The sequence below is a fragment of the Myotis lucifugus genome, unplaced genomic scaffold (assembly GCF_000147115.1).
Source record: "Myotis lucifugus unplaced genomic scaffold, Myoluc2.0 scaffold_105, whole genome shotgun sequence".
NCBI lineage: Eukaryota > Metazoa > Chordata > Mammalia > Chiroptera > Vespertilionidae > Myotis > Myotis lucifugus.
In genome coordinates this window covers 2,223,474-2,248,212 of record NW_005871153.1, presented here as the reverse complement: position 1 = coordinate 2,248,212, position 24,739 = coordinate 2,223,474, and the positions used below count along the sequence as shown (strand labels likewise).

The following is a 24,739-nucleotide window of genomic DNA, read 5'->3' as shown; positions in this document are numbered from 1 at the left end:
ACAGGTGGAGTGCCTTGGGGTGGCCTGTGGGGATCGGGCTGAAACCTGTCCAAAGCCGCCTGCAGCTCCTGCCTGCTGCTCCCACTCATCCTGGCCCCGCTGTGCCTGCCTCAGGCTCGAGCCCAGTCAGTCCCAGGAGTCCCTGCATCTGGCGCCTGTCCCAAGGAGGGTGGGGGAAGGGGCTGGGATGTGATTGGCCCTTCGGGCAGGTGGTGGGATGCCCTTGCCAGCCCAGAATCCGGATCTGTCCCGCTGACATTCACACTGGTTGTCAGGAGCTACCTGGCTGCCACTTTTATATTGTTTCTTCCTTGTGGAGTGTCTAGGGAAGGGAAGTGGCAGTGGTGCCCGAGGCCAACTTCCAGGAGGCTAGTGGTGCTGTTGGGATCGTGCTAGCAGCGCCGGTTTGTCGGTGCCTGGCCCATTCTCTGGAGATTGGACCTGCAGGACTACTGAAGGAGTGAGTGGCTGCCACCAGGCTGGTGGGCCTCCTAGACAGGTCGGTCAGCTGAGTGGCACTCTTGCTGTGGGAATGCACTGACCACCAGGGGGCAGCTCCTGTGTTGAGAGTCTGCCTCCTGGTGATCAGTGCGGATCATAGCGACTGGTCAACTTGTCGTGTGGTCGACCAGTCACTTAGGCTTTTCTATATATAGATAAGCACAAGTTAAAACTGAGAAAGAAAGCCCATGCCTTGGTAATCCCTACAAGTCTTGCCCCTTGGCTGCCTTTCTTTCAGGTGGGAATTGCTCTCCTCAGTGATCAAGCTTCTGTTTTTTCTTCCTCTCACTTTCCTGTTTGTTTGTGTTGGTTTTTTTATTGATTTTTCTTTTTTTAGAGAAAGAAACATCCATCGGTTGCCTCCTGTATGTACGTGCCCCATATGTGCCCCAACTGGGGATCAAACCCACAACCTGGGTATTTGCCCTGACCCAGAATCAAACCTGCTGCCTTTTGGTGTATAGAATGGCACTCCAACCAACTGAGCCACACTGGCTAGAGCAAACTTCCCTGTTTTCTGATGAATGAGCCCTCTGTACTCTATGAGTGTTGTATGTTCCTAGCAATCCCTTTTTCCTAAATCTGGACACAAAGGAATGGGAGAGATGCCCAAGAGTGATAACACAGTGATTCCTGGGTAGGTTCAGTTGATGTGGTCCATGGGAGGAGGGGGAATATGGGCTTGGCCTTGAAATATGAAAAAGATTTAAAGAAGAAATCAATGGAACAGAATAAAGGAATGGCAGCTCCACTGGGTGTGGTTGGGAGCAGGGGGTGGATGGAAGTCTTCCACCATAAGATGCTCAGGATTTCTCTGCAGGCTTCACTAACTGGAACTATTCAACATCTCTCTAACAGTATTTCCTTGGATGTGTCTTTTAAAATTCTATTAGCAATATTTTTAAATGATTAGATTGAAGGTCAAAAGAGTGAAGTGACTTGCCTAAGATCAAACAGCTAGTCGGTGGCAAAACAGGTTTGAACTTTGGTTTTATGATTCCAAATCCAGAGTGCGTTCGCACAACATCATTACAGCCCGGAGCCAATAAAAGAGTGAGGTGCCGTAGCCGGTTTGGCTCAGTGGATAGAGCGTCGGCCTGCAGACTGAAAGGTCCCAGGTTCGATTCCAGTCAAGGGCATGTACCTTGGTTGCAGGCACATCCCCAGTGGGGGGTGTGACGAGGCAGCTGGTTGATGTTTCTCTCTCATCGATGTTTCTGACTCTCTATCCCTCTCCCTTCCTCTCTGTAAAAAATCAATAAAATATACTTTTTTTAAAAAAGTGAGGCACTGTTAGCAGTATTAGCATGAAATATTAAAAGGAGGGGGAAAGCCGGGTTCGTATGGCTCATTGGTTGAGCATGACCCATGAATGTGGAGGTTGGAGTTGGATTCTCTGTCAGGGCGCATGCCCGGATTGGGGGCTGGAAACCCGGTGGGGGGTGTGCAGGGGGACAGCCAATCCATGATTCTCTCTCATCATTGATGTTTCTGTCTCTCTGACCCTCTCCCTTCATCTCTCTTAAATCAATAAAAACATTTTTTTAAAAAAGGAGGGAAAGAAAAGGGATAGGAGGGTGTTTTCAATGCAGAGGAGGTTGTCCATCATTGAAGGCTGAGGGGAAGGTGAGGGTGAACCTGTTGGAGAAAAAAAAAGCATTCTTGAGTCTTGATCCTAAATCTGCTCCTGTCCCACGTCTTTGGCGTCACCTGGTTGTGTGTTTTACGCTAAAGCTGACCGTGGTGGCCTTTGAAGAGAGGAAGCAGCACAGGAGACGCACCAGTTTTGTGCCAGGGGCTGTGTGTCCAACAGATCCTGCTCCCTACGCGCGCCCTGTGCCTGCAGCCACGGGCGGCATTGTCCTTGCGTATTGCGTAAGGCTCTGGGCCACCCCGCTGGCTCGGACTCCAGCAAACAGCTGGACTTTGGAACTCCGCCCCCTTAGGCCCTCCCTCCCCGCCGGGCCCCTCCCCCGACGGCCCCTCCCCTACTCCCCAAGGTGGCTCAGGCTCCCAGAAAGTCCGCGGACGGCCGCGTCGCCTGGAGAGGGAGGGCGTGAAGGAGGGAGCTGGCTCCCGGGCCGGCGGCGCGCTGAAGTTTCCTGCCCGCTGCGCTCCCACCGCTGCTGGCCGCTGGCGCCCGGGCCATGCTGGAGCGCAGGGCGGCAGCATGAAGGGCTCGGACCGGGCTTACACCCGCGGTCCCTCTTTGAGGTGGCTCTTTGCTAAGTGCTGCTGCTGCTTCCCGTGCGGAGGTGAGTGGCTGTCGGCATTGGCATCTGCTCTTAGCCAAAGACTGGGAGGGCTGAGCGCGAGGGAGCGGTGGAGGAGACGGGGTGGGTAGTGGGGAGGTGGCAAGGGGAGAGAGTGCTCTGAACCGCGTTTATTTCAGTTTCCCTGGCAGAACGCGCGCGGCTGGCGCCCGCAGTCTCTCGGCGAGGTTCTGACTTGGTTGCGGAGCTGCAGTTTGCAAACTGTTACTCATTAGCGACTTTGGATGTCCACCGCCAGCCCGCGGGGGGTGGGGTGCGGGTGCGGGGGATGGGGAGAGCGCCCTGGGAGCCGCGCGAGTGTCCGGGGTGGCGGCGGAGTCGCACTTCCCCGCTCTCATTTACATATGGGTCTCAGCTGCCGGATTAACTGGTGACTCTTAGCTATCGGAATGTGTTTGACACTTGTCTCCACACGAGCAACTATTTTTGCCAAGTGACAGTTTTCTTTGGGGACTGGAGCAGCCTTTCTCTGCCTGGGCTTTCGCAGGCCTAAGTAGGTTTGCATCTCATGAATTAACCAAGAACTCTCTAGGTGCCCAAGTATGACTGTATTTAATTTCTCTGCTAATTTTAATGTTGTAGAGGAGACTTGCAGGAAGCAACGAATTCCCCCCAAATCAGCCTGCAAAACCAGACGGCGGGATGTAGGACAGAGGGAAAGTGATCAATTTTGTAGCCCCTCTTGAAAAAGAAGCCCGATTTTCCTAGACCCTTGGGAGATGTCCCTCAAGCCGTCCTGTCACCTCAGCTTGGCGGGTGAGGGGAGAGACTCTGCTTCTGTGTGGTTGGAAGTGAGAGTATGGCCTCTCACCTGACATTTGCCCCTTTTAAGTGTCATCTATTGGACCTGTCACCTCCACCCCCACTTACAGGGCCCCAGTGCCTGTCCTCATTCTGTCTAACAAAGTCCAAACGGAACGTACTCTCTGAGATAAATGAATACACTTTCCAAATAACCCTTCACCGTCTTCTGTGCATATGCCTCATCCTGAGCAGACAGACATAAGCTACAAAAACAAATTAAATAAAAAATGTTCAGAATCACAGCGTTAGATTCTCTCAGTCTGCGTTGCGTTAGAACTGCCAGGAAAGATATGACAGCCAGCTCTCAAAGCCAGAATGCAGATGGAGAAGCAATCACAAAGGGCCAGGACCCTCACAAGAATCCAAGCCTGGTTCAGAGACTTGTGAAACCAAGGCTGGGAACTAAAGGAAGAGGGTGTTAAAGGTGCAAGGACGCAGGAAGTAGCCGGAGGGAGTCTGAGTGGGTGGGTTTGCTCTGCTTTCATGGCGAAGGGTTCCCAAGCAGGGTTTCTTGGGAGTCCGTTTCCTGTCCAAAGGCAGAATTCCGAGACTTGGGCGCTTTTCCAGATGTGTGGCAGCTCAGCTTCCCTACTGAGTAATTCTCTGGGGGTCTCTCCAGCCTCTGCTTTGTTTGTGAGTTGCCCTGGCTATCCCTCTGTCTGCGCCAAGGAGGGGCGGGGAGCCTGCTTAGAGAGACTCTGGGCTGCCTCCTGCCGGCAGGACTAGGGAATCGGAAATCGGTGGCAGAGCTGGAAGAGACCATTGACCCTCAGCCAAAGGCCCGAGCCCTGAAAGCAGCTTTTAAAGGCAAGGAGGGTAACAGAGGTGGGTGCCTTGTCACCTCCCTCTCTACTCCTTTCTCTTCCTTAGACCTGACACATGTGAAGAGAGAGAACTGGGGCTCAAATCTGAGGAAGATGGTGGGGGAGGTGATTAGCCACCCTTCAGAAGCCACCCGCTGGCCTGGGCTGGGCAGGGCGATGGTATCTGAGGGGTTGGGACTCCCCTGGGGCTCCCTCAGTCTGCCCTCACCTAAAAAGCAGCTCTGTCTCCACCCAGCCTACAGACATCTATTCAGAAGCAGATTGAAACGATAAGGCCTTGTGCTGAGCTTGAGTGCATTGCTCAGAGCCCCAAGACTGTCCTGAGAAAAGTTGACCCAGTTGCATCCCAGAGAAGGGCTCAGGGAAGAGGCTGAGAGGCTGAAGAGAGTGGAGGGCATCTCAGCCAGGAGGTCTGCCTCCCTCTTCAGTTAAACCCGTTTCTCTGGTTGTTCAAACTTCATACAGTTGGAAGGCAGCTTCCGCTTTTAAATAAAAGCAGCTGGTTATTTGGGATCTTTCCTGCTCCTCCAGGAGCCGCTCTATGAAGCTGATGGGCCAGAACCCACCACAGTGGTTCCCAACTCAAGGGGCCTTCACTAACTGGCTCCCAGTCCCGCAGGATTGAAGGACACCTTCGTCTAAACTCGGAGGGAAAGGAACGGAGGGGCAATGGAATGTTCTGGCTATTTTTGACTCACAGCTAAGTAAGGAACCCTGGACTTTCTCTGGTGAATCCTAAGTGGTTGTAATTGTTAGCACTAATAGTTGAGGGTAAGACTCAAGGACTTAGTCATGTACTTGTGTGGCCTTTAAATATTATATCTGAGAAAAATATGGAATGAAGTTAGTTAAGCTTGTCTTCTGATTCAGAAAAGTGAGGAAAGCAATTATCTGTGTTTCTCTTCCAGGTTTTGGTTCTGTTGAGTATGAGTATGGTACAGGGGTTTGATGAAAGGTGATCTTTCTTCGCTACCTTGAAATTGGTGTTGAAGGGCAAGGAAACTGCAAAACAAGAGTAGGATGGAAATAGAGATCAGGTGAGAAGGAAGAAAGACAACAAATACATTTATAACTGCCTTTTTGGAAGTGAAAACTAGCCAAATGTGAGAGAATGGCAGACATGTGTCTGAAGGGTGATTAATCACTGATGTCACACTCCGTGGAAAGTTTCAGGATTGTTTTGGCTTCTTATACATTCCTTCAAGGCTGAAGATGTGGGTCAGTTCTGGGTTCTCTTTTAGTTATCTTAACATTTTAAAAAGCTACTTGTTTCAGAGTAACAAAAAGGATTTCACGTCACCTGGAGGTTGCTAAGTCGTGTGTTGCAGGCTGGAATTTGTGACTTCTTCGGTCATGGAGCCTAGAGATTTTTCTGACCTCACCAGGTGGAAGCCATTTTTAGAACCTTTAATTTTTCTGGTCAGCTTGTCATTAAATTTGGGTATGTGGCCCAAAGTCCCTTCTTGGAAACCTTTCCTGCTCCTCCCCTCCCCTGCTCCTCCGCAGTACGTGTGGAATTTATTTAGCTGTATCATTGTCCTTGCATCTCAAGCCCATCATGGGTCTCCATTTACACTGAGACAGGGACAGGACGTGAGTATCACAGAGGAGAGGAAGGGTGGTGACTTACCCAGGCTGAACCACATTCTCATGGCTCTCTCACCACAAGGCCGTTGGATTCCAGCTTGTCTCGGACGTCATGAAGTGTGGATAAGGGTTATGGGGGTTCCCAGGGCATCCCAAGTTATTCTCATCTATAACTTCTTTTTTCCCCCTACCTTTTCCCAGAGCACTGAGAAGAACCTCATGACTTGATGTGATTGTCTCTTCTTTGGCCCATAAATTAATACAGCTCATTTGATAAACGGAATTTAATGTGTGAAACCATGACACCAAGTTCCTTCACAAAGGTGTGGGTAACCTCAAAGAGGAGCCCTTGTGACCTTCACTATCACTTATTTTGATTCACCACCCAAGGGACACAATCTTTGGGACCTTCATGGATGCCCTGTTGTTTCTTCGTTTTCCAGGACCTGCCTTTACCATGATGAAAATTGGATGGACCATTTAGCGTATATGCTTTTCCAAGATATCTCTTGGTTTTTTCTGCCTCCCGGGGATATAATCTGGGGAGAATTACCACACATACTGTCCCCCACCCAAATCCTCTGCTTCTCTCCGCATACCTGGTTCTCTGACTGGGGATGGTAACAGGGATATCAGTTGTTACCTGGAGAACAGCACTGACTGCCAGTCAGAATGGAGCCTCGTAGCAATGGGAGTGTGTGGGGTGAGGTGGAGGCTGGAAACTGAAGCTGAATGTCCCTCCCCTGGCACAGCTGTGGATCCATGATCACTGACAATGCTGTGGGCATGGCACCCCAGTGGTTCCAGGTGCTGCGGCGGTAAGGCCTAACCTGGAATAAAGGGTAACATTTCAGACTCTATCTGTGTTTTTATGCAAAAGAGTTTAAAAGTAAAAAAAAACACACAAGTGAACACAGGATTCCCTGCTGAGCCCGGGTGATATTGCAGGCACACCTTACTCTGGAGTAGGATTGTTGGTGTTCTGTTCCTGATATTCCTCTTGAGAATCTTGATGCTGCTCTCTTCTGCCCGGAAAATACTCCCTGTCCTTCTGAAGTGCTGCTTACTGGTCAGTGAGTGAGAAGCTGCCTGGCCTGCCCTCTCCTTCCGACCAAATTCCCTGGCTTTTCCTGAAGGAAGGCCCTAGGAGAAGCCTGGGGCTCCTCAGGCAGGAGGAGCTAAACTGTGGAAAGTGAGAAGGCACCTTAGAGATTATGTAACAGGTCTTCTCCTTTATCCAGGAGGAAACAGACCAGCCTCTTGGCTGCAGGCTCTGAACGAGGACCCTGCTCCTGTGCCCCATCCTGTCCTCCTCTCACTGTGGTCCTCCTGGGCAAGTCGTTCCTCCCACTCTGCAGAGGAAGGCTGACCCCCTGGTGGGCGGGGCAGAGGCAGGCTGACCCCCTGGTGGGCGGGGCAGAGGCAGTCCCCATCTGGAGCGTGGGAGTGCTGGCTTGGGGTGATCTGTGGTTCTGGGGGTCAGGGAGGGGAGACTGCTGTGCCTGGAGCGAAGTGGAACTGGACCCGCCTGATCTGCTTTGAGTGGCTGTTCTGTCCCAAGACCATGGAAGGCAGAGCTCTCTTTCAGAGCAGCTCGTGCACATGTTCTTAACCCTTTGAGTGCCAACAATATCCTAGGAGCTATGCTGAAATTGCCAGGGCATTTTTGCTGATTTTACAGCAGTTTAGGAAAAAAATCATGAATCACAAGTAAATGAACTTACATATTCAAAAACTTAAGGAAACCTTTACTACATTGACATATTTAGCAATACCATCATCACTAACAAAAGCAGACTTAGAACTGGACGCCATTTCGGAGCTTTGATAGCGCTCCCGGCACTTTTGGCAAAAGACAGGAGGAACGCTATCGTGCTCCCCGGCACTCTAGGGGTTAATAAATATCTGTTTATGTTCCCCCCTCTGGCCCAGTTTCATTGAGAAGTTCCCTCCCCCCTTCTTTCCTGTCCCTTTTCTTGAAGTGGACCCTTTCAGGTGGAAATGAATCAATGAAACTCATTCCTGTGATTCCATCTTTGAAGGGCGCTGGTTTTTATGTAACACACAGTGTTTTAATTCACTTGGGAGATGTTTATGCGCTGACTGCCTGCCAGCCCCACTAGGTACTGGGGGAGAATGGGTGAGGGATGATCATGGTGCTGCCCCTGTTGGGCTGTGGTGAGGATTAGTTAAGATAATGTATGTAAAGGACTTAGTATAGCTCTAGGCATATAAAGTGTTTTACAAAGGTTTGCTGCTGGTGGTAACAGTAATTGTAATACTAGACATAAGCCAGTACTAACTTTGTGTGGGTCCTCTAGGTGGTAATACTGTCAATCTCACTCCCTAAGCAATGTTCTTGTTCAAACTGTGGTCAGCTGTGCCTCAATGCTGTGGAGGTGTCACTGTGGGGAGCAAAGCTTATGATCTGGAAGTATGAGAGGGATTTTCTTCTTATTATATTAAACTAGAGGCCCAGTGCACGAATTCATGCACAGGTGGGGTCCCTCAGCATGGCCTGCAGGGATTGGGCCGAAACTGGCAGTCCAGTGCCGCCTGCCGCTCCTCCTGCTCATCCCGGCTCCCCTGTGCCTGCTGCAGGCTCGTGCCCAGTCAGTCCTGATCGGGAGAGGCTCGAGCTGCCACAGGGACTCTCACAAGCCATGAGCCTTGTGTCTGGCGCCTGCCCCGAGGTGGGTAGGGAGAGGGCCAGGATGAAATCAGCCCTCCGGGTGGTGGTAGCATGCCCTTGCTGGACTGGGATCTGGATCCCACTGACATTTGTGCCAGTTGTAGGAAGCCACCTGGCTGCCACTTTTATATTGTTTCTTCCTTGCGGAGAGTCTAGGGAGGGGAAGCGGCCTTGGTACCTGGAGCCAACTTCCATGAGGCTGGCCATGCGGTTGGGATCCTGCCAGCAGCGCGGGTCCGTCGGTGCCTGGCCTGTTCTCTGGAGATTGGACCTGCAGGACTACTGAGGGAAGGAGTGGCTGCTGCTGGCCTAGTGGGCCATCAGGATGGGTAGGTCAGCTGAGTGGTGCTCCTCCTGTGGGAGCGCACTGACCACCAGGGGGCAGCTCCTGTATTGAGCATCTGCCCTCTGATGGTCAGTGCACGTCATAGCGACTGGTCAAGTAGTTTGGTCGTTTGGTCACTTAGGCTTTTATATAGAGAGATTAAACCAATTTTGGGAAAAAACACCTCAGAACACATCTAGTATTATAATCACTGTATGTTACATAAAGGAGCATTTGAAAGAAGATACTGGCAAAAGAACCCTAAGCACCCTAGGTTGTTCTTCTCTGAGGGGAAACGTGAGGTATAAAAATGGGAGAACAGCTACCCCAGCTTTGAAGTTCAGATCCTGAGCATGTAGGTACTAATATATGAAAAGACATTAGTTATTCTTTGCTTACCCCTTGACTTTAGCTCCATTTTTCTGTTCATTTCAGCCAAGATTTATTGCACACCCTTTATGTACAAAGCTTTGCTGGTTCTCCTTCAGGTTATTTTTTTTAATACTTTTTTATAAAAATCTTCACCAGAAGATATGTTGTGGTTTTTTAAAAAATGTGTCTTTATTGTTGAAAGTATTACAGATGTCCCCCTTTTCCCCCTCCCCCCTCCCAGGCCTTCACTGCACTATTGTCTGACCATCGGTTATGCATATATGCATATAAGTTCTTTGGCTAATCTTGTCTCACCACCCCCCTTTCCTCTGTGATTTGTCATTCTGTTCCATGTATCCATGTCTCTGGATCAATTTTGTTCGTTAGTTTATTTTTCTTCATTGGATTCCACATATAAGTGAGATCATGTAATACCAGTCTTTCTCTGACTGCCTTATATCGCTTAGCATAATACTCTCCAGGTCCCTCTATGTGGAGGTTATGTTTTTACTGATTTTTAGAGAGAGAGAGAGAGAGAGAGAGAGAGAGAGAGAGAAAAGGAGAGAGAGAGAAAAAAAATCAATTGGTTGCCTCTCATGTATGCCTGGACCAAATACTGACCCGAAAGCTTTTGGTGTACATGGCAAGGTTCCAACCAACTGAGTCGCCCTGCCAGGGCCAGGCTGTTTTCGCCTAGATTAAAATCATGACCTACTGTGGCCCGTGTATCTCAGTGGTTAGAACATCGGCCCGTGCACCGAAGGGTCAAGGGTTTGATTCCCTGTCAAGGGCACATACCTGGATTGCAGATTCAATCCCTGCCTCCAGTGGGAGCATGTGAAGGAGACCACCAATAGATGTGTCTCGCATTAATGTCTCTCTCTCTCTCTCTCTCTCTCTCTCTCTCTCTCTCTCTCCCTCCCTCTCTGTCCCTACCTCTCCTCTCCTTCCCTCCCTTCCACTCTCTCTAAAAATCAATGGAAAATCCTTGGGTAAGGATTAACAACAACAACAACAGAATCATGACATGCTGCCTATGACAGCCCCCAAGGTTCTGTTCATTTCCCTGAGGGCTGGCAAATATCTGTATTCCATGTAGACTGGGGGCATGGGTAGTCTGGCGCCCAACTTAGTCTGCTTAGTGAATATGGAGCATAACTTTCGATTTTGACAGAACCTCCTGTGTTGGACTTCCTGGAAGGAGGGGAGCCCTGTTACACCAGCGAGGCAGCTAGAAACTGCCAGGTTGGTTTTAGCAGATGAAAGAGCAAAGACCAGAGTTACAGAACAGGTTGTCCCACATTCTTGCTTTCCTGGAGATTACAGTGAGGAAACCCTCAAAGGGACAGGAAGGGAAACCCCTTCTCCCCTAGATTGAAACAGTACCTCCTAAAACTTGTTTCCAGTTTATCTGCTTTTCCTTGGGGCAAGATTAGTTGTAGGCATGTGTTTGTTCTCTTTGGTGACCCAGCATGTAACAGGCTCTCAGGACACTCCCAGTCTCTGCCCTCCTGCCATTAGAATCTCTCCATCCAAAGGGGAACCAAGTCTCACTGTTCAAAGGAATTGGAGACACTCTGCTTCTGCACAGATTTCACGTCTCAGTTTGACACCTGAGCTGTGCCTCCTCTTCTTCTCTCCCTAGAGCAGAAGTTCCCCAAGTGTGGTCTTCAGAAACACAAATGCAGATTCTCAGCCCCACTGACACGGGCACGGGCACTCGGTGGGAATCTCAGCAGTCTCTGTTTAAACAAGCTCTCCATCTGGCTTTCTTTCCCCTTTGGTTAGTTCTGTTCTCTTTCTTTCTTCTCTCTACTCACCCCTCCGTCCCTCCTCCCTTCCCCCAGCTCCAGGGAAAGCATCTATAACTGAAGGCTCCCTGCTTCCCCAGAGTCTCACTTGGAGAAGTGGTAGAGAGAGGCCTCCTTCACTGTTCATTTTCACTTGCCTGGTGGGCGCGGTTCCGGGTGGTGTAGGGATTAGGAATTGCCTACACGTTCATTGATCTCTCCAGCCCCCAAGGGTCCAGTGTGTGATATTGTTGCATCTTTCTTCCCATTTAAGACTCATTTGCTTTTATTTTGTTTTCCTCATTACTCTTAAAGCTAACGATGCTCCCTATAGAAAAAAAAAATCAAGGCAGGCAAACAAAAACGGTCATAAAGGCATAACTTTTATAGCATAACCCTAAACTCTCTAGAAACAGCTATGACTCAACCTCTTAATATATATCCTTTTCTATATATTTACCAGCCCTTTTAAAATAAACGAGTTCACATTTTACTTACTGCTTTATACCTTGCTTTCACTTGCTCTTCTGCACATCTTCCCATGTGGATTCATGTTTAGGATATTTTTAATGGCTGCAAAGTGTTTTGTTACAAGACTTGAACTTGACACGTGTTAGTATTGATTCGATGTAATGGTTAAAGTTTGGTGGGAAGGGCTGAGGATTGGCCCTGGGTTAAGAAATAGATCTTCCCAGAATCCAACTACATAGACAGACTGACTCTTGCCCCGCGTTTACATATCAGCTCCCTGCCTCCTACCTTTACGCTCTGCAGGTGTATGATGTGTTCCTCGGAAGATGGGGATGCAGCATGGCGAGAACCGCAGGTTTTACCCCCCCATCCCTTTCTTTCTTATGTGGATTAGGGATTTTCTCACTCCGTTGGCTTCTAACCGTCCAGTTGCTTTCACTGAACAGGTCCAGGGATTTCTCTTCTATTTTTGACACATGCCTCCAAAGATAGGTCATTTTAAAATCATTATAACTGAGAAAGAGAGCCTTGATTAACGGTTTTCTGCCTAGCAGAATCAGCTGGGAAATCATTTGGAAATACAGATAAATGAAGATAAAATTCCATAACATGGAGAGAACCACATGAACACTCTGAATATATCCCTTTAGTCTTTTTTCCTATGTGGGCATTATTGTCAGAAATATGATATAGCAATGCTATACGCTTCTTCACATAACGCATCGAGCAGCTTCTATGATGTTTCTATGGAAGCGTTTAGTAAAGTGCTGGAGCCAGCTCAGCTCAGGCTGCGATTGGCAAACATTCAGGATTCCAATAGCAGACTGGTAAGCCATTGGTGGCTCCAGATGGGTCGTGGTGGCAGCATTTATACTAAGAGAATAACCAGATACCACAAATCAATGTTTTTTGTTTTATTCGGAGATCTGGTTTCCCGGATTACCATTAGATGTACATTTTATTCTGTGTAGAAATGGCTTGTTTTTCTTTTCAGTCTCCTTGTTTTGGGTTGTTTCTAATGTTTGCTATGGTAAACAATATTGTAGTGACCATTCTTACAGTTAAGTCTCAGCAGACACCCCTAATTGCTTCCTTAGGATAACTCCCTAGAAGGAGAGCTCCTGAATCAAAGGACAGCCTGATTGTTAAGACTTACTTGTGGCCAGTACCCCCCATTCACACCCTTTGAAAGGAAGAGTGTACTGTGTTCTGTTTTGAGAGGATTTATGAGCAGCATCCTCTGGGACCAGGAATTTCATGTCTCTCTATTATTTACTTCTGTTTACATTTTCAGAATTAACTTAATTCTTTTCATGTAAGGAAATACCCTGGCTGAAAGTGTGATAAGTCAATGCCTTTGATTCTCAGGCTACATACTGATATTCAGGGTATAAAAAATATCTTGTGGCTGTTCTGGACGGAGAGGCAACATAACGTGACAATTAAGAGCTTGGACTTTTGAGCCAGAATGAGTTTGAATCCCAGCTCTGCTACCTATGTGTGTGACCTTGTGCAAGTTATATGATCTCTTTGCCTCAGTTTCCTCATCTGGAAAATGGAGATGATCATAGAATCTGGTCATGGGGTTCTTACAGGGCTTAGCTGGGTTGGTGTATGTAGATCATTTAATACTGGCACAGAGGGTAGCGTTGGATGAGTATTAGCATTGAGTATATAGAAATCTCTGTGGGACTGTGCCAGTGTCACACTCCAATGATTTCATTAGTCACTTCATAATGTGAGAAATCGAGCTGAGCATTTTTTGTTTCAATCCCCAAATATGTGAGTACCGTGTGGCAGGTTTTGGACTAACAACCACAGAGAATTTAAGATGTTGTCATGCCCCTGGGGACCTTGCTGTCTAATTTGGGAGCTGCTCCATAAGTATGAAACAGTAAATAATAAGGAAAATAGTTGCTGAAGACAATAAGAGGAAAGATGCTCCAAGGTCCACCTGATTGCTGACTAAAATACCGATGCAGAGCTGATGGGAGCACAGTGGCCTGGGGAGGACTCCTCAGAAGATAGAGGGTTCTCTCTGGGCCTAAAGGGGAGAAAGGGTTCTTGAAAGGACTGAAGAGATAGTGTGAGCAAAACGGCAGAGATATGCTGGGAGCCACAGAGGAAAGCAGGTCAGAACTGCCTCTAGGGCTGTGCTGTCCAGGTCAGTAGCCATTAGCCATGTTTGGCCACTGCGGACTTGAGATGAGCCTAGTCCAAGTTGAGATGTGCCGTGAGTATAAGTTACATACTGGGTGTCCAAGAGTTAGTACAAAAATTTCAAAGTATCTTAATAATGTTTATATTGATCACATGTTGAAATGCTAATATTTTGGAGATATTAGGTTAAATGCAATATATTAAAATTAATAAAATTAGTTGTACCCGTTTTTACTTTTTAAAGTGATTACTAGAAAACAAAATTATATATGTGGCTCCCATTTGTGACGTGCATTCTATTTCTATTGGACTAGTTATCCTAGAGATTATAGTCCATGATACCTTGATGTGCCTCAGTAGAAAGCTTCCAGCTCTGTGTCCTTTCATGCCATTCCAGGGCCAATCCAAGACCACCCTTCTGGCCCTCCCCATAATCCAGGGAGAATGGTGGTCCCACTGGTCTGGCATCTCCAAGCAAGGCCAGCCAACACAAGGAACCTTCTTCAGACATCACATCTACCTGTGGCCGCTCAGGCCAGATAGAAGGTCAATGATGATCACACAGGCCTGGGCAGTCCGTGTGATCCAATCTCATCAGGGTCCTGTGCAGCCCTCCCATAGAACCCAGGGAAGTCTGTGACTGCCCCAGGATTCTGGGGGCCTTACCCACGGTCTCCTGGACTGATCATCTCTGACTCCCCTAGGACTGGGGGAGCATCAGAATCACAGCCAGGGAACAAAATGGACATGGCGCAGCCCTTGTAAATGTACAGTTCAGAAGGGCAGCAGACCTCTCTCACACACAGAGACACACTTCTGAGTGTTCTCAAAGGCTACTGTGAGAGTACCTGTTAGTGAAATAGTGACGTGGACGGGAAGAGATGGAATTTAGATTGGAGCAGTGGGGTCCCTGTCTGAGGAACTGACATAAGTACAAAAGTCTTGTGACTACTATTCTTTTGGCGCCTACGTGGATATTATTTGCATTCTGGACCAAGTTTAAAGAGTCTTCCCAAAGGTTTTGTTGACTATTATGGGAGAACACAAGGGAAGTAGAATGTAAAAAGCATAAAGCCAGACAGCTTTATGGAAGGCACATTTCAGATACTTGCCTGAAGCTGACTTGCTTCCAGAGCTCACGTGCTGCTCTTTGGTCCATACTTACCTGGGGAGCCTGCACTCTGTCCATGAAGGACTATTGCTGAGACCTTCGCTTCCTAATTCATGACTTGAGTCCCAATCGAGCTATCTGCCATATTCCTGCATATTATGAACTGAGATCCAGATTAAAAGGGCCAGACTCCCATTCCCCATCCCCACCTGGGGCTTTCCCACCCGGCCCTAGGGTTTGCCCTGAGGCACTGCCATGCACAGCTGCTGCCTCCTGCAGTGACCCACCCTCATCCTGCACGATGACAGGTTGTAGCTGAGCCTCATGACCTTCTCGTGGCAATGTTGTACCCTTGCCTCTGCAACACGCAGGACATTGTACTCAGTGGCCTCTGAGATCTTCCCAGTTCCCAGGCCACAGAGGGACTTAAAAAGCAGTGACAACCCTATTGGTTTATTTGGATTCTGCATGAAAGCAGGAGGAGACCTCACTAACCAGCTGAGGTTATTTTTCAGCTTTTAAAATTGTAAAGACCCTGTTTCTTTGTGCTTTGGTTTGGAAATTATATCCCCTTCTTCATTTAACTTCCATCCTAACCACCACATAATGCCTTCATTTAGAGTACCAGTATGAGCAGCCAACTCTGCCAGGGTGTCTACAGATCTCCTCAAACAGCCAGTTCCCCAGCTCCTTCCCAGTGAGGTGGTCAGCTCTAAATTTAACCATGACCTTCTGTCAGCATACGCAAGCCAGGGCTGCAAGAGCAAAATCAGAGCTGGGCTGTTCTCAGGGGTGTGTGTGTGTGTGTGTGTGTGTGTGTGTGCAGGAGTTAGAAGAGAAGGTGGACAAGGGTCCTCAAAAGGCCAGATCAGCCCCTGAGAGGAGAAGAGGAGGAGTTCAGAGTGAGAAGCAGAGTCATCCCAAGTGACTGCTGGAGCTCCTCCTAGCTTGGCTGGTCCCTTGGAGAAAGCAGCCACATTCTGCACCCTCTCAGTTTCCTCCCACTGTAAAGTATCCCTGACGTAACTCACCTGGATTTGTAATTGCCATGGCTTCCTGCCAAGGATTATACTGCAATTATGTGTTCATTCCTGTCCCTTATTCCAAAGTCGCCAATCCCAGGTTTATGAGGTACAATCTGCACGTTGTATTATGCAGATCCCAACCTTTCTTTGGTTGTCTGTCTTGCATCTTAGTTTGGTTTGCATCTTTTTCTGTATTAATGGGTATGTATCTCAGAGTTAGGACAGAAAAAGACAGTCCTATTTGATCCATAATCTGATTCCATTTTTAAAATGTCACATATATACAGACATGCTGTCATTTAGGTCAGCATCTATAATTCTGTAGTAAAATAGCTTTGCAGATTTTCATATTCAACATGTATAAATGCAAAGCATTGAAACTTCCTTAGTTTGTAAAATTTAGCTCATTATAATTTAGTCACACCTCCAATTTGTATTGATTGTCATGATTAGCACCTTACACAATGAGATTCATATGTGTGGATCAAATAGGACTGTCTCCATTCTTCTGTTTGATCTCTAACAATCAGAGGCAGGGTGGGGAGGCTGCCTTGAGTGTACGTATCTTGGAAAAATGCACTCGCTTACATTTGAGAGGAGAGCCAGATCACAGAGGCCGGAGTTGGGGCTATAACACTCTCTGAAAATGCGCAGGTTAATATCACAAACAGGGACTCGACTAAGAAGGGAACATGGGCCAGTTGGCACTCTTGTGCTCATCTCTCATTTTCTGTAAATAAACTTGAGGGTTTTTTGGGGGCGAATGTCTCTTTAGCTCAGGTCTCCTAGGGAAGAGCATCAGTTAAAAGTTCCCATGCTGGCATCAGCACTTACTAAGTTGCATTAGTCTAGTTAAGTTATCTATGCTAATTTTTTCATCTGTATATTTGGGAAAATACAGGTGTTTATCCCTGGGGTATTTGTGAAATAGAAAAGGTGTGGAACCTCTGTGTACCACCTCATATAGTTCCTGGCTGCCTGGCATGTAGAATGCACTCAGTAAATGCAGGCTTATGAACAACATTCTTTCTTGTTATCAGACATTTTTCTGACCTATAGGCAGTAGTTTTAGTCCATCCCATTAAGTGGGATGGAGGATTAGTGAATATTCTTCAAAGCTGTCCAGGAAAATAGACATGTAACTTAGGCCTCTTACTACTAGCCTTTTGCCGAATGTTTGATTCTTGGGAGTGTCCTTGCTCAAAACAAGTTGCTGATCTGGTGGGTCATGGAGTGACAGTTTAATTTAAGAAAGATAAAAGGTCTCCTTCCTATACCTGCAAGCCAATGTGTTGGGTTCTTAAGCAATTTCTACAAGACACTACTAAACACCTTTATATTTATTTATTCAGGGCCTCAGGGTGTAGTGTGTGTGTGTGTGTGTGTGTGTGTGTGTGTGTGTACTCACCAAGCCATGCTTTGGCAGCATAGGGCTCATCCTGTGCCTTTATCCTGTATTCATGTCCGAAGTTGATCATCCTGGATATGTTCCTTCAACTACTACAATTATCTGCTGTGTTCCAGTAAACATCTGATCTGCCATTTATGGCTCAAAATGTTCTGTTCTGTCACCAGCAACCAAATCAGTAGCCACATTTATCATTTTTAGTTGAAAACAAAGAAACTTGACATTTTGGTTAACTATGTTATTGGTTAGATTTAGATTCCTTTGTCCAATAGTGAAACTCACAGACTTGCATGTTTGGTAGAAAGGAAGAAGTCAAGATTGACTTCTGTGAGCCTGTCTAGGCTGAGTCAGGTCATTTGATCATCCTTGAATTAATGCCCGTGGCCCAGGGAATAAAATATTCCAGTTATGTTAGGACCCACCCCTGGGGTGGGAGTGGGGTAGAGATTGTTGAACTAACACAGTTGAGAAATCTGGGTGCTCTTATGAAGGGCAAGAGAGACATGGTGCTGGGAAAGAAACCTCAGTGGAATGAGAAACTGTGGTGAGTTTAAGGACTGCAGGGATCCCTCTGCCTCAGATGACAGTGTTGGCAGCTCTGGTGGAGGAGTGAGGGGGACATGTACAGAGGTACACGGGGACTGGGTCTTGAAGGGTCAGGGGGGATGTGTTTATCTAAGAAGTTAGGCAAAGGAAACAGCATGAGGAAGGAGTTGAGTCCTGTATTAGAATGGAGTGTCTGTGGAAATAATGAACAGATAGCAATTTACCATGTGGCACTATAGTATCTCCTTTGGGGAATCAGCCTACACAGTTCACGGATGGGAAGACTGAAGCTCAGAGATTAAATGGTTTTCCCAAGAGCATGTGGTTAATAAGTTGAGTCCTGGTTTCCTCTCTCCCCCACTTACTCTGCTGCCCAACTAGATACTGGTCATTGTATCAAGTTCTGGTGGTTTTTGTTTGTTTGTTTTGTTTTGTTTTGTTTTTTATTTTGTTTGTTTTTTTTGCTGTAGTGGAATCTGGTACAATTCCATATGGTGTCCCTGAAAGTATGGGATGGTTTAGTGGTTCTAGAAGCAGTTCTTCTTGTGGGCTGTTACTTTTATTTGCATATATAAACTCTGTGCCGCCAAAGCTCTTAACAGAAGCATTGTCTGGCACGCACACACACGCTTTTATACCCTAAATAGCAGAGACCTAGGATGTTTGTCTCCTTTTGCCAACATCTGACTGTGATTATCTTTAACCACAGTCACCCTTGTTTGTCTCTTAAAATAGTATTGACTCTCCCAAGGAGGCTATTTCCAGTTGTCACAGCCCTCCAAGAACCCTGTCTCTTCTGCCTGCCTTGTCCTGGTATCCTTGGCAGCTGGGATCTACTGCCATTAATTCCCTGTTCCCTGGTGTGGACACTCCTGAGTCCTTCCTTAGGATTTGGAGCCCTCTGCTAGTGAGAGTAGTGGATTTCACCTGTTGACTCAGGTAATTGAAAGTATACCTGTCCCTGAGATGCCCATCAGCCATTCCTCCTTGTTGTCCCTGCTGCCCACAGGCCATGCCAATATGCAGGGGTTGACTTCCCCCAAAGGGAGTGGCCTAAAAGCCAAGCCATGTCTGACCTGTGGGGTGGATCTAAATGATATTTGGAATGGAATATCCCCACTCCCCCCAGCCCCCCCAGCATGAATATTAAAAATGTCTGTCCTTGCTTTGGGATTCTGTCTCAGAGAAAGTCAGGATTCCCCCTCTGCTAGCCTATTGGGTTCCTTTGCTTTGAAGTAAAAGTTGCCTCATTTTGACTTCGAATTTGATGAGTGTAAAAAAAAGGAAGGGAATGAAAAAGGTGTTTTCACCTTATAGTTTCTATCTCTGCATAGCCTCCCTCCCCCTCCTAGACTAATACATCACACCAAGCTAGGCAACTGGCTGGAGCCTGGTGGTCTCAGTTGACACAGTTGTTCTCAGAGCCGTCACTAGGATAAAGGGAATGGACAGCGTTAACTCACACATGCAGTTCTATGTTGTGAGCTCCGGACTTGGATCTTATCACAAAGAGATCCCTTTTCACATGGGTGGCAACCACTAAAACCCACAGAGTAAGGACCCAGGAGAAAATAGATGGTCAGCATTGCCTTCCCGTGTTTCCAGCTCACCCTATGATTTGAACAGTATGTTCTCCAGAGTGGGGGCGTGGAGGTCACCCACTGAGCTCTGGCAAGAGACACTCTTGGTGCCAGTGTTGGACTGTATTGTTCTTCCCAAACCACAAAGGTTGTTTCTGCATAACCTTGAGACAGTAGAATGGTGCCTAATGGTGGAAAATAGGTTTGGGAGATGAGGTTTGCAGATGAGCTATGAAAGCCCTATAAATATTTTTACGACCATTAAAATAAATTATCCCACTAAATAAAGAGAATGAGTACTGTGCAATTTTCATTCTATTGGGTTAGACATGGTTCAGATTTTTCTAACTAGAAATTTGAACTAGATATTTTCAAGCTCCTATTTGTGTGTGTAGATAATAGGTCCATTAAGACACTTTCACCCCCACCCCCGCTGTGCTTCTTCATCCAAACGGGGCTCCAAACTGGACAGAGTGTAGATTTCAGAGCCCAGCAGACCTGCCCTGAATGCTGGTGTGTCAGTTACCAGCTCTATCATCTGCCGTGTGAGGGACTTACCCTCTCTGTTGGCGTGTAATAGCACCCACCCACGTGGATGGTGCAGATGCGACGGGACAGTGGCAGGGAAATGCTCAGCACACCTGTCACATTGTAAGTTTTCAGTAAAGAGTAGCACATAAAATGTGAATGTTAAGCGTGATTAATTTGATAAATTTTATTTTTTATGTATTTTATCACAATAAAAAGAATTTTTAAATTATACCCCAAAAGTTAAGTGTATGTGTGAAAGAGAACAATTTATTAATTTATAAAAGACTGGAAGGATGTTCACCAAATCACACTGAATTGAAGGATTCTGGGTGACATTTTTTTTTATTCTCTTCTTTCAACTTTTTTTTAAAATTGTGTGTGTGTGTGTGTGCTCAAAAATATTATTTCGTTTATTGAAAGGAGTAGAAAGGCTGATACACAATATAAAACAGTTAGGTAACCAATTCCCTAATATTAGTTTCTTCTACAGCTAGAATATATTACCACAAAAGGCTAAATGGACAAAAGCATAGCTAAGTAAACTAATGACAGACCACCCACACTCTCAAGCAGATCCCAGGACCCTTTGTTCTCCATCTGCCCTAGTGGTTCTTGGGGTGAATGGGGGCAGGGTCACAAGTGCAGCCCCTCCCTGTCCTGGCCCCACACTGACCTCTACCCTAGTTAACTGTCTGCCATACCCAAAGCCACAGTCACCGCCTCCAGGAATCATGGATGGGATGGGGCAGGGGGCGCGGGTGCAGTTGATTCCTTGTGGCCCATCCTCTGAGCTATAGTCCACAGGTGCCCATATCAGGTTTGGCTCCCAGTTCTAGAGTTTCAGTACCTGAGGGTTGGGGTGTCATGTACTAAATAAAGATGCATGTGTATCCACAGGTGTTTTTCAGCCCCTGTGCTTCACCCGAAGCAAGTGATGTGTGAGAACACCCATGAGCAGAGGAGCAGTTGGCTCAACCCCTATCCCCTTCCATTACACATGACTGAGATCCCCTCCCCCAAACACACAGAATGTTATTCTTGCTACAGCTTCTGGCATCTCTCCCCAGACTTTATTGGAAAATCTACTTCTTGTTAACTTGACCCCCCTTTATCATCTCAATGCCTGCCAATTCCTGATTACCCTCATCACGAATGATTTAAAGATTTGACTTAACATATTCATGAATCCATTCATCAAATATTTATTGAATCTAATATACTGAAACTTAAAACACAGAGAGAAATGAAATCATGTTTATTGAAGTTTTTGCATGAGGGGAAATTCTGCTTTGGAGTAATTGCTATATTGTCCTCCTATGGGGCATTCCTAGGTCCTTGAACTTTGACCGTAGTGATATTTAGACTGGTGTGTCCCCTCATCGGTGGGGCCCTCATTGGTGATGCTGTGACTCAGAGGAGCACCGGAGGTGCCGAGAGAGCCAGAGACTGAGATCTGATTCTCACAGGGCTGACCGGCTCCGTGCTGAGCTGGGAAGATACTCAGGCTCTGAGATGTATGGCCAGGCTTCTTTGTGATCCTTTCTCATTGTCCTGTCTCCTTAAAATTCCATCATTTTTACTTATAAAATGGGGGAAGCTTATAGGACAGATATAAAACAGAGGTTCTTTGAAGTTTCTACTTTAAATATTTTTCCTGACAATAATGTAAGTTAAAATGTGTCCCAAATTAACAATTACATACAAGTAATTTCCAGATGGCTTTTAGGCAAATGTAATAGACACTATAAAGGAAATTAAGACAAATGATAGACCGGGAGGAAAGACTTGCAACCTACATAATTGACAAAAGATTACTATCAGACAAGTATAAAGAGTTCTTATAAATCAATAAGCAAAGCCGGCACCCCGATAGGGAAATGTAGCACAGCTGGTTCTGTTTTCATTCTCAGCATTGTACCCTGCTTCTTTCACTTCATGTTGTCTGAGCGTTTCCCCACAGTTTCACAAATTAATAGTCTCTCATGCTACCTTTAAATGTTTATTATAAATTCACACACTTTGAGGCTCAAGAATAGATGGCAGGATTTCCAAGGGCAGTGAGGGGCAGGTACCTGGAGACTGAGCCCTCACTGTAGACGTGGTAGGAGGGCAGCTAAGTCAGGCCCAGGACTGGCAGCGTGCGGAAACCACACAGCGCCCCTCTACCCTCTTGTCTTCTCTTCTGGTGGTCAACAGACCTTACGTTTTTGCTCCTCCCCAGCTCGGGTTCTAACAGGCTTCTGGGAGCTTTCTTCTCTGCTGAAGGCCGCCTGACAATTGGGGCTACAGGACAGGGTTTGGGATGTTGGCCCTCCCCTGAAGTAATAGCATCTGAAAGTCAGTTTAGAATACAAACCACAGTCTTCTATGTCTCTAAGAATTAAAGGGGGAAAGAGCCGATAGAGTTGTTCTCCCATGTGACAGATTGGTAAATTAAAACCCAGCCAGATTGGGATTTGCCTAAAACCATGCTGCAAGGTATCAGGGAAGCAAGAATCCTCACCTGGGATCCTTGATGTGGCCCAGTGCTCTTTTTAATGAGCCACGAAAGGTACCCAAGCAGCATTCAGGCTGCCTGGAACCCTGAGACTTAGCCAAAGGGACAGTGAGCTGAAGAAAGGCCAGCCCACTGGGCTTAAGCTTTAGTTCATCCATTCAACAAATACCCTCTCCACATACTCTGAGATGAGGGAAATGCTCTATAGTGTTATAGGTGTAATTCTCACATGGTAGTAGGGTTACAGAAACATTTCATTGTCTTCTATTTTTCCTATAATTACTGTGTATTACGTTAGAAAGTTTGACTTTTTTAAGTCATCCTGTTTATCTAAGTATTTTTATTTGTTGAAGTCATGAAGTACTTTCTAACTTTGGAGTAAGAAATGGTTGAGAAATTTTATGAACCAGGTAGATCCTTTCTTCTAATGTGAGTAGGATAGTTCTGGGGTCTTGGGCCTGCGTTTGTAGAAGTTCTATGTGTGTCCTGTCACCACCCCATTCACACTTGTCATGCAGGTGAATGTGTGTATGTGTGCACTTGCTGGGGTCTGCTTCCGCATTTGTGACTGACAGGAGCAGCAGGTTGTAGATGGGAGGAAGAGGCCGGGCTCAGACGAAGGAAGTGCAAGCTCCCTTTGTTGCTGTCTTGTGCAGGGAAAGTGAGAGAGAACTCACTCATCAGATAGCGCAAGGTAAGGGCAGGCTGACTCTCGGGCTTCAGGTCCCCTGGGCATTACTGCATTACAACACAAGACTGTCATTGTCATTCAGCAGTCATTGTTGTTATTGCTGTTTATTGCCATATCATAACCTTTCACTATTACTGTAAGTAGGCATTGTTATCTCGGGGGTTGGTTATTCCCATTTTATAGATAAGGAAACCAAGGTTCAGAAAGGTGAAGAGGTAGAGCTGGGAACTCAAAGTCCAAAGTCATCCCACTCCACCATTGTCTCCTGTATTTATCCACGCACACAAACAGGGGCCTTGGCTTTTTTTTTATTCATTGAATATTTAGAACATCTCTACTGAGCATTTTCTATGAAATCCTTTTCCAACAGATGTTTTAGTGTTTTGGTTCTCTGTGTCAGGCCTTCTTTTGGATCCTAGAAACACAACAGTGAACAGAGGCAGGCAAACATTTCCTGCCCTCGTGGAGCTAATATTCTAGTAGAAGGAGTAGGAGAAACAGATAATAAAGTAAATTCTACAGTAGGCATTTTTTATGTAATATATCAATAGAAAATTTTGAGGTTCAATAAGGTCAACAGATCAGGAAATAACACAGTTCCTAAGAGAGAAAGCACACCTCACAAAACCATGGCAGAAAACACTCAGGATGGTTGCAGGAAGAAATAGACAAGGATTTAGTAGGCTGAGGCCTTTAAGAGGGGATGAGGGCAAGCAGGTTGAGTGTTGGCTAGTTTGAATAATTTCAGCAGGCTCTAGAGTACAGGGACTGTCCCTGCTACCTGCTACCTGGCCCTGGGGCGATTAGGGCTGGTGGATAGTGGTCCAAAATGTAGAGCTCACTACAAAAGATGATTGTGGATATGGGCTCTGGATTGGTGGTTTTGCATGTAAAAGGCACAATCTCAGTTGAGTTGTTTGCTATCTCTAGGAATTAGCCAGCCCTGTGAGGGACTATCTCTACCAGAGTCAGCAAGGCTCCAGATAGCAGAAGCATCAGAATACAGAAAATAAAAAGGTGTGGTTAAAACAACAGGCTAAATGGCTTCAATGCTATAGGGAGAGTAAAAGAAGGGAACAGGGAGTGTCAGTGTGGAGGGGTGGGATGTTTCCATTTTGTAAATAGAGTAGTTAGGGAAGGCAGCATTTCAATAAAGACCTAAGGCAGAGACGAAATGAGCCTCATGGGATCTGGGAAAAGAACTTTCTGAGCAGAGAGATAAGCAAGATCAGAGGTGGGAGCATATCTCATTGATAATGCCACCTACAGCTGCATCAGTGTGCCTTGGGCCATAGCAGGAGGAGTACAGTTGAGAGATGGCGAAGCTGCGTAGGTGTTGGAACGCAAGCCCATAGTAGGAAGGAACGGGATGGCCTTATGTGTGTTAGCTGAATATGGAGTATTTGTCCAGAGACCAGATTTGGTAACATGTTTCCCATTCATCCACATTTTGTAAGATGTTTCTCCCCAAATCCTTTCGAAGAAGAAAAGGGTGGTTCTTGGTAGAAAGGTAATTCTAATTCAGGAGAAAGTTATCTGGCTAAGGACCAA

The 24,739-nt window shown here is 46.6% G+C and overlaps 1 protein-coding gene across 1 annotated transcript in view; it reads left to right on the top strand.

The window, feature by feature from the left end:
* Window positions 1–2,671: 2,671 nt before the first annotated feature.
* The window catches only part of LOC111826831 (kalirin-like), a 109,355-nt gene continuing 87,287 nt past the window's right edge, over window positions 2,672–24,739 (top strand). Inside the window, 1 exon segment of the mRNA XM_023757347.1 lies at window positions 2,672–2,756. Coding sequence (XP_023613115.1) covers window positions 2,672–2,756 — 85 coding nt within the window.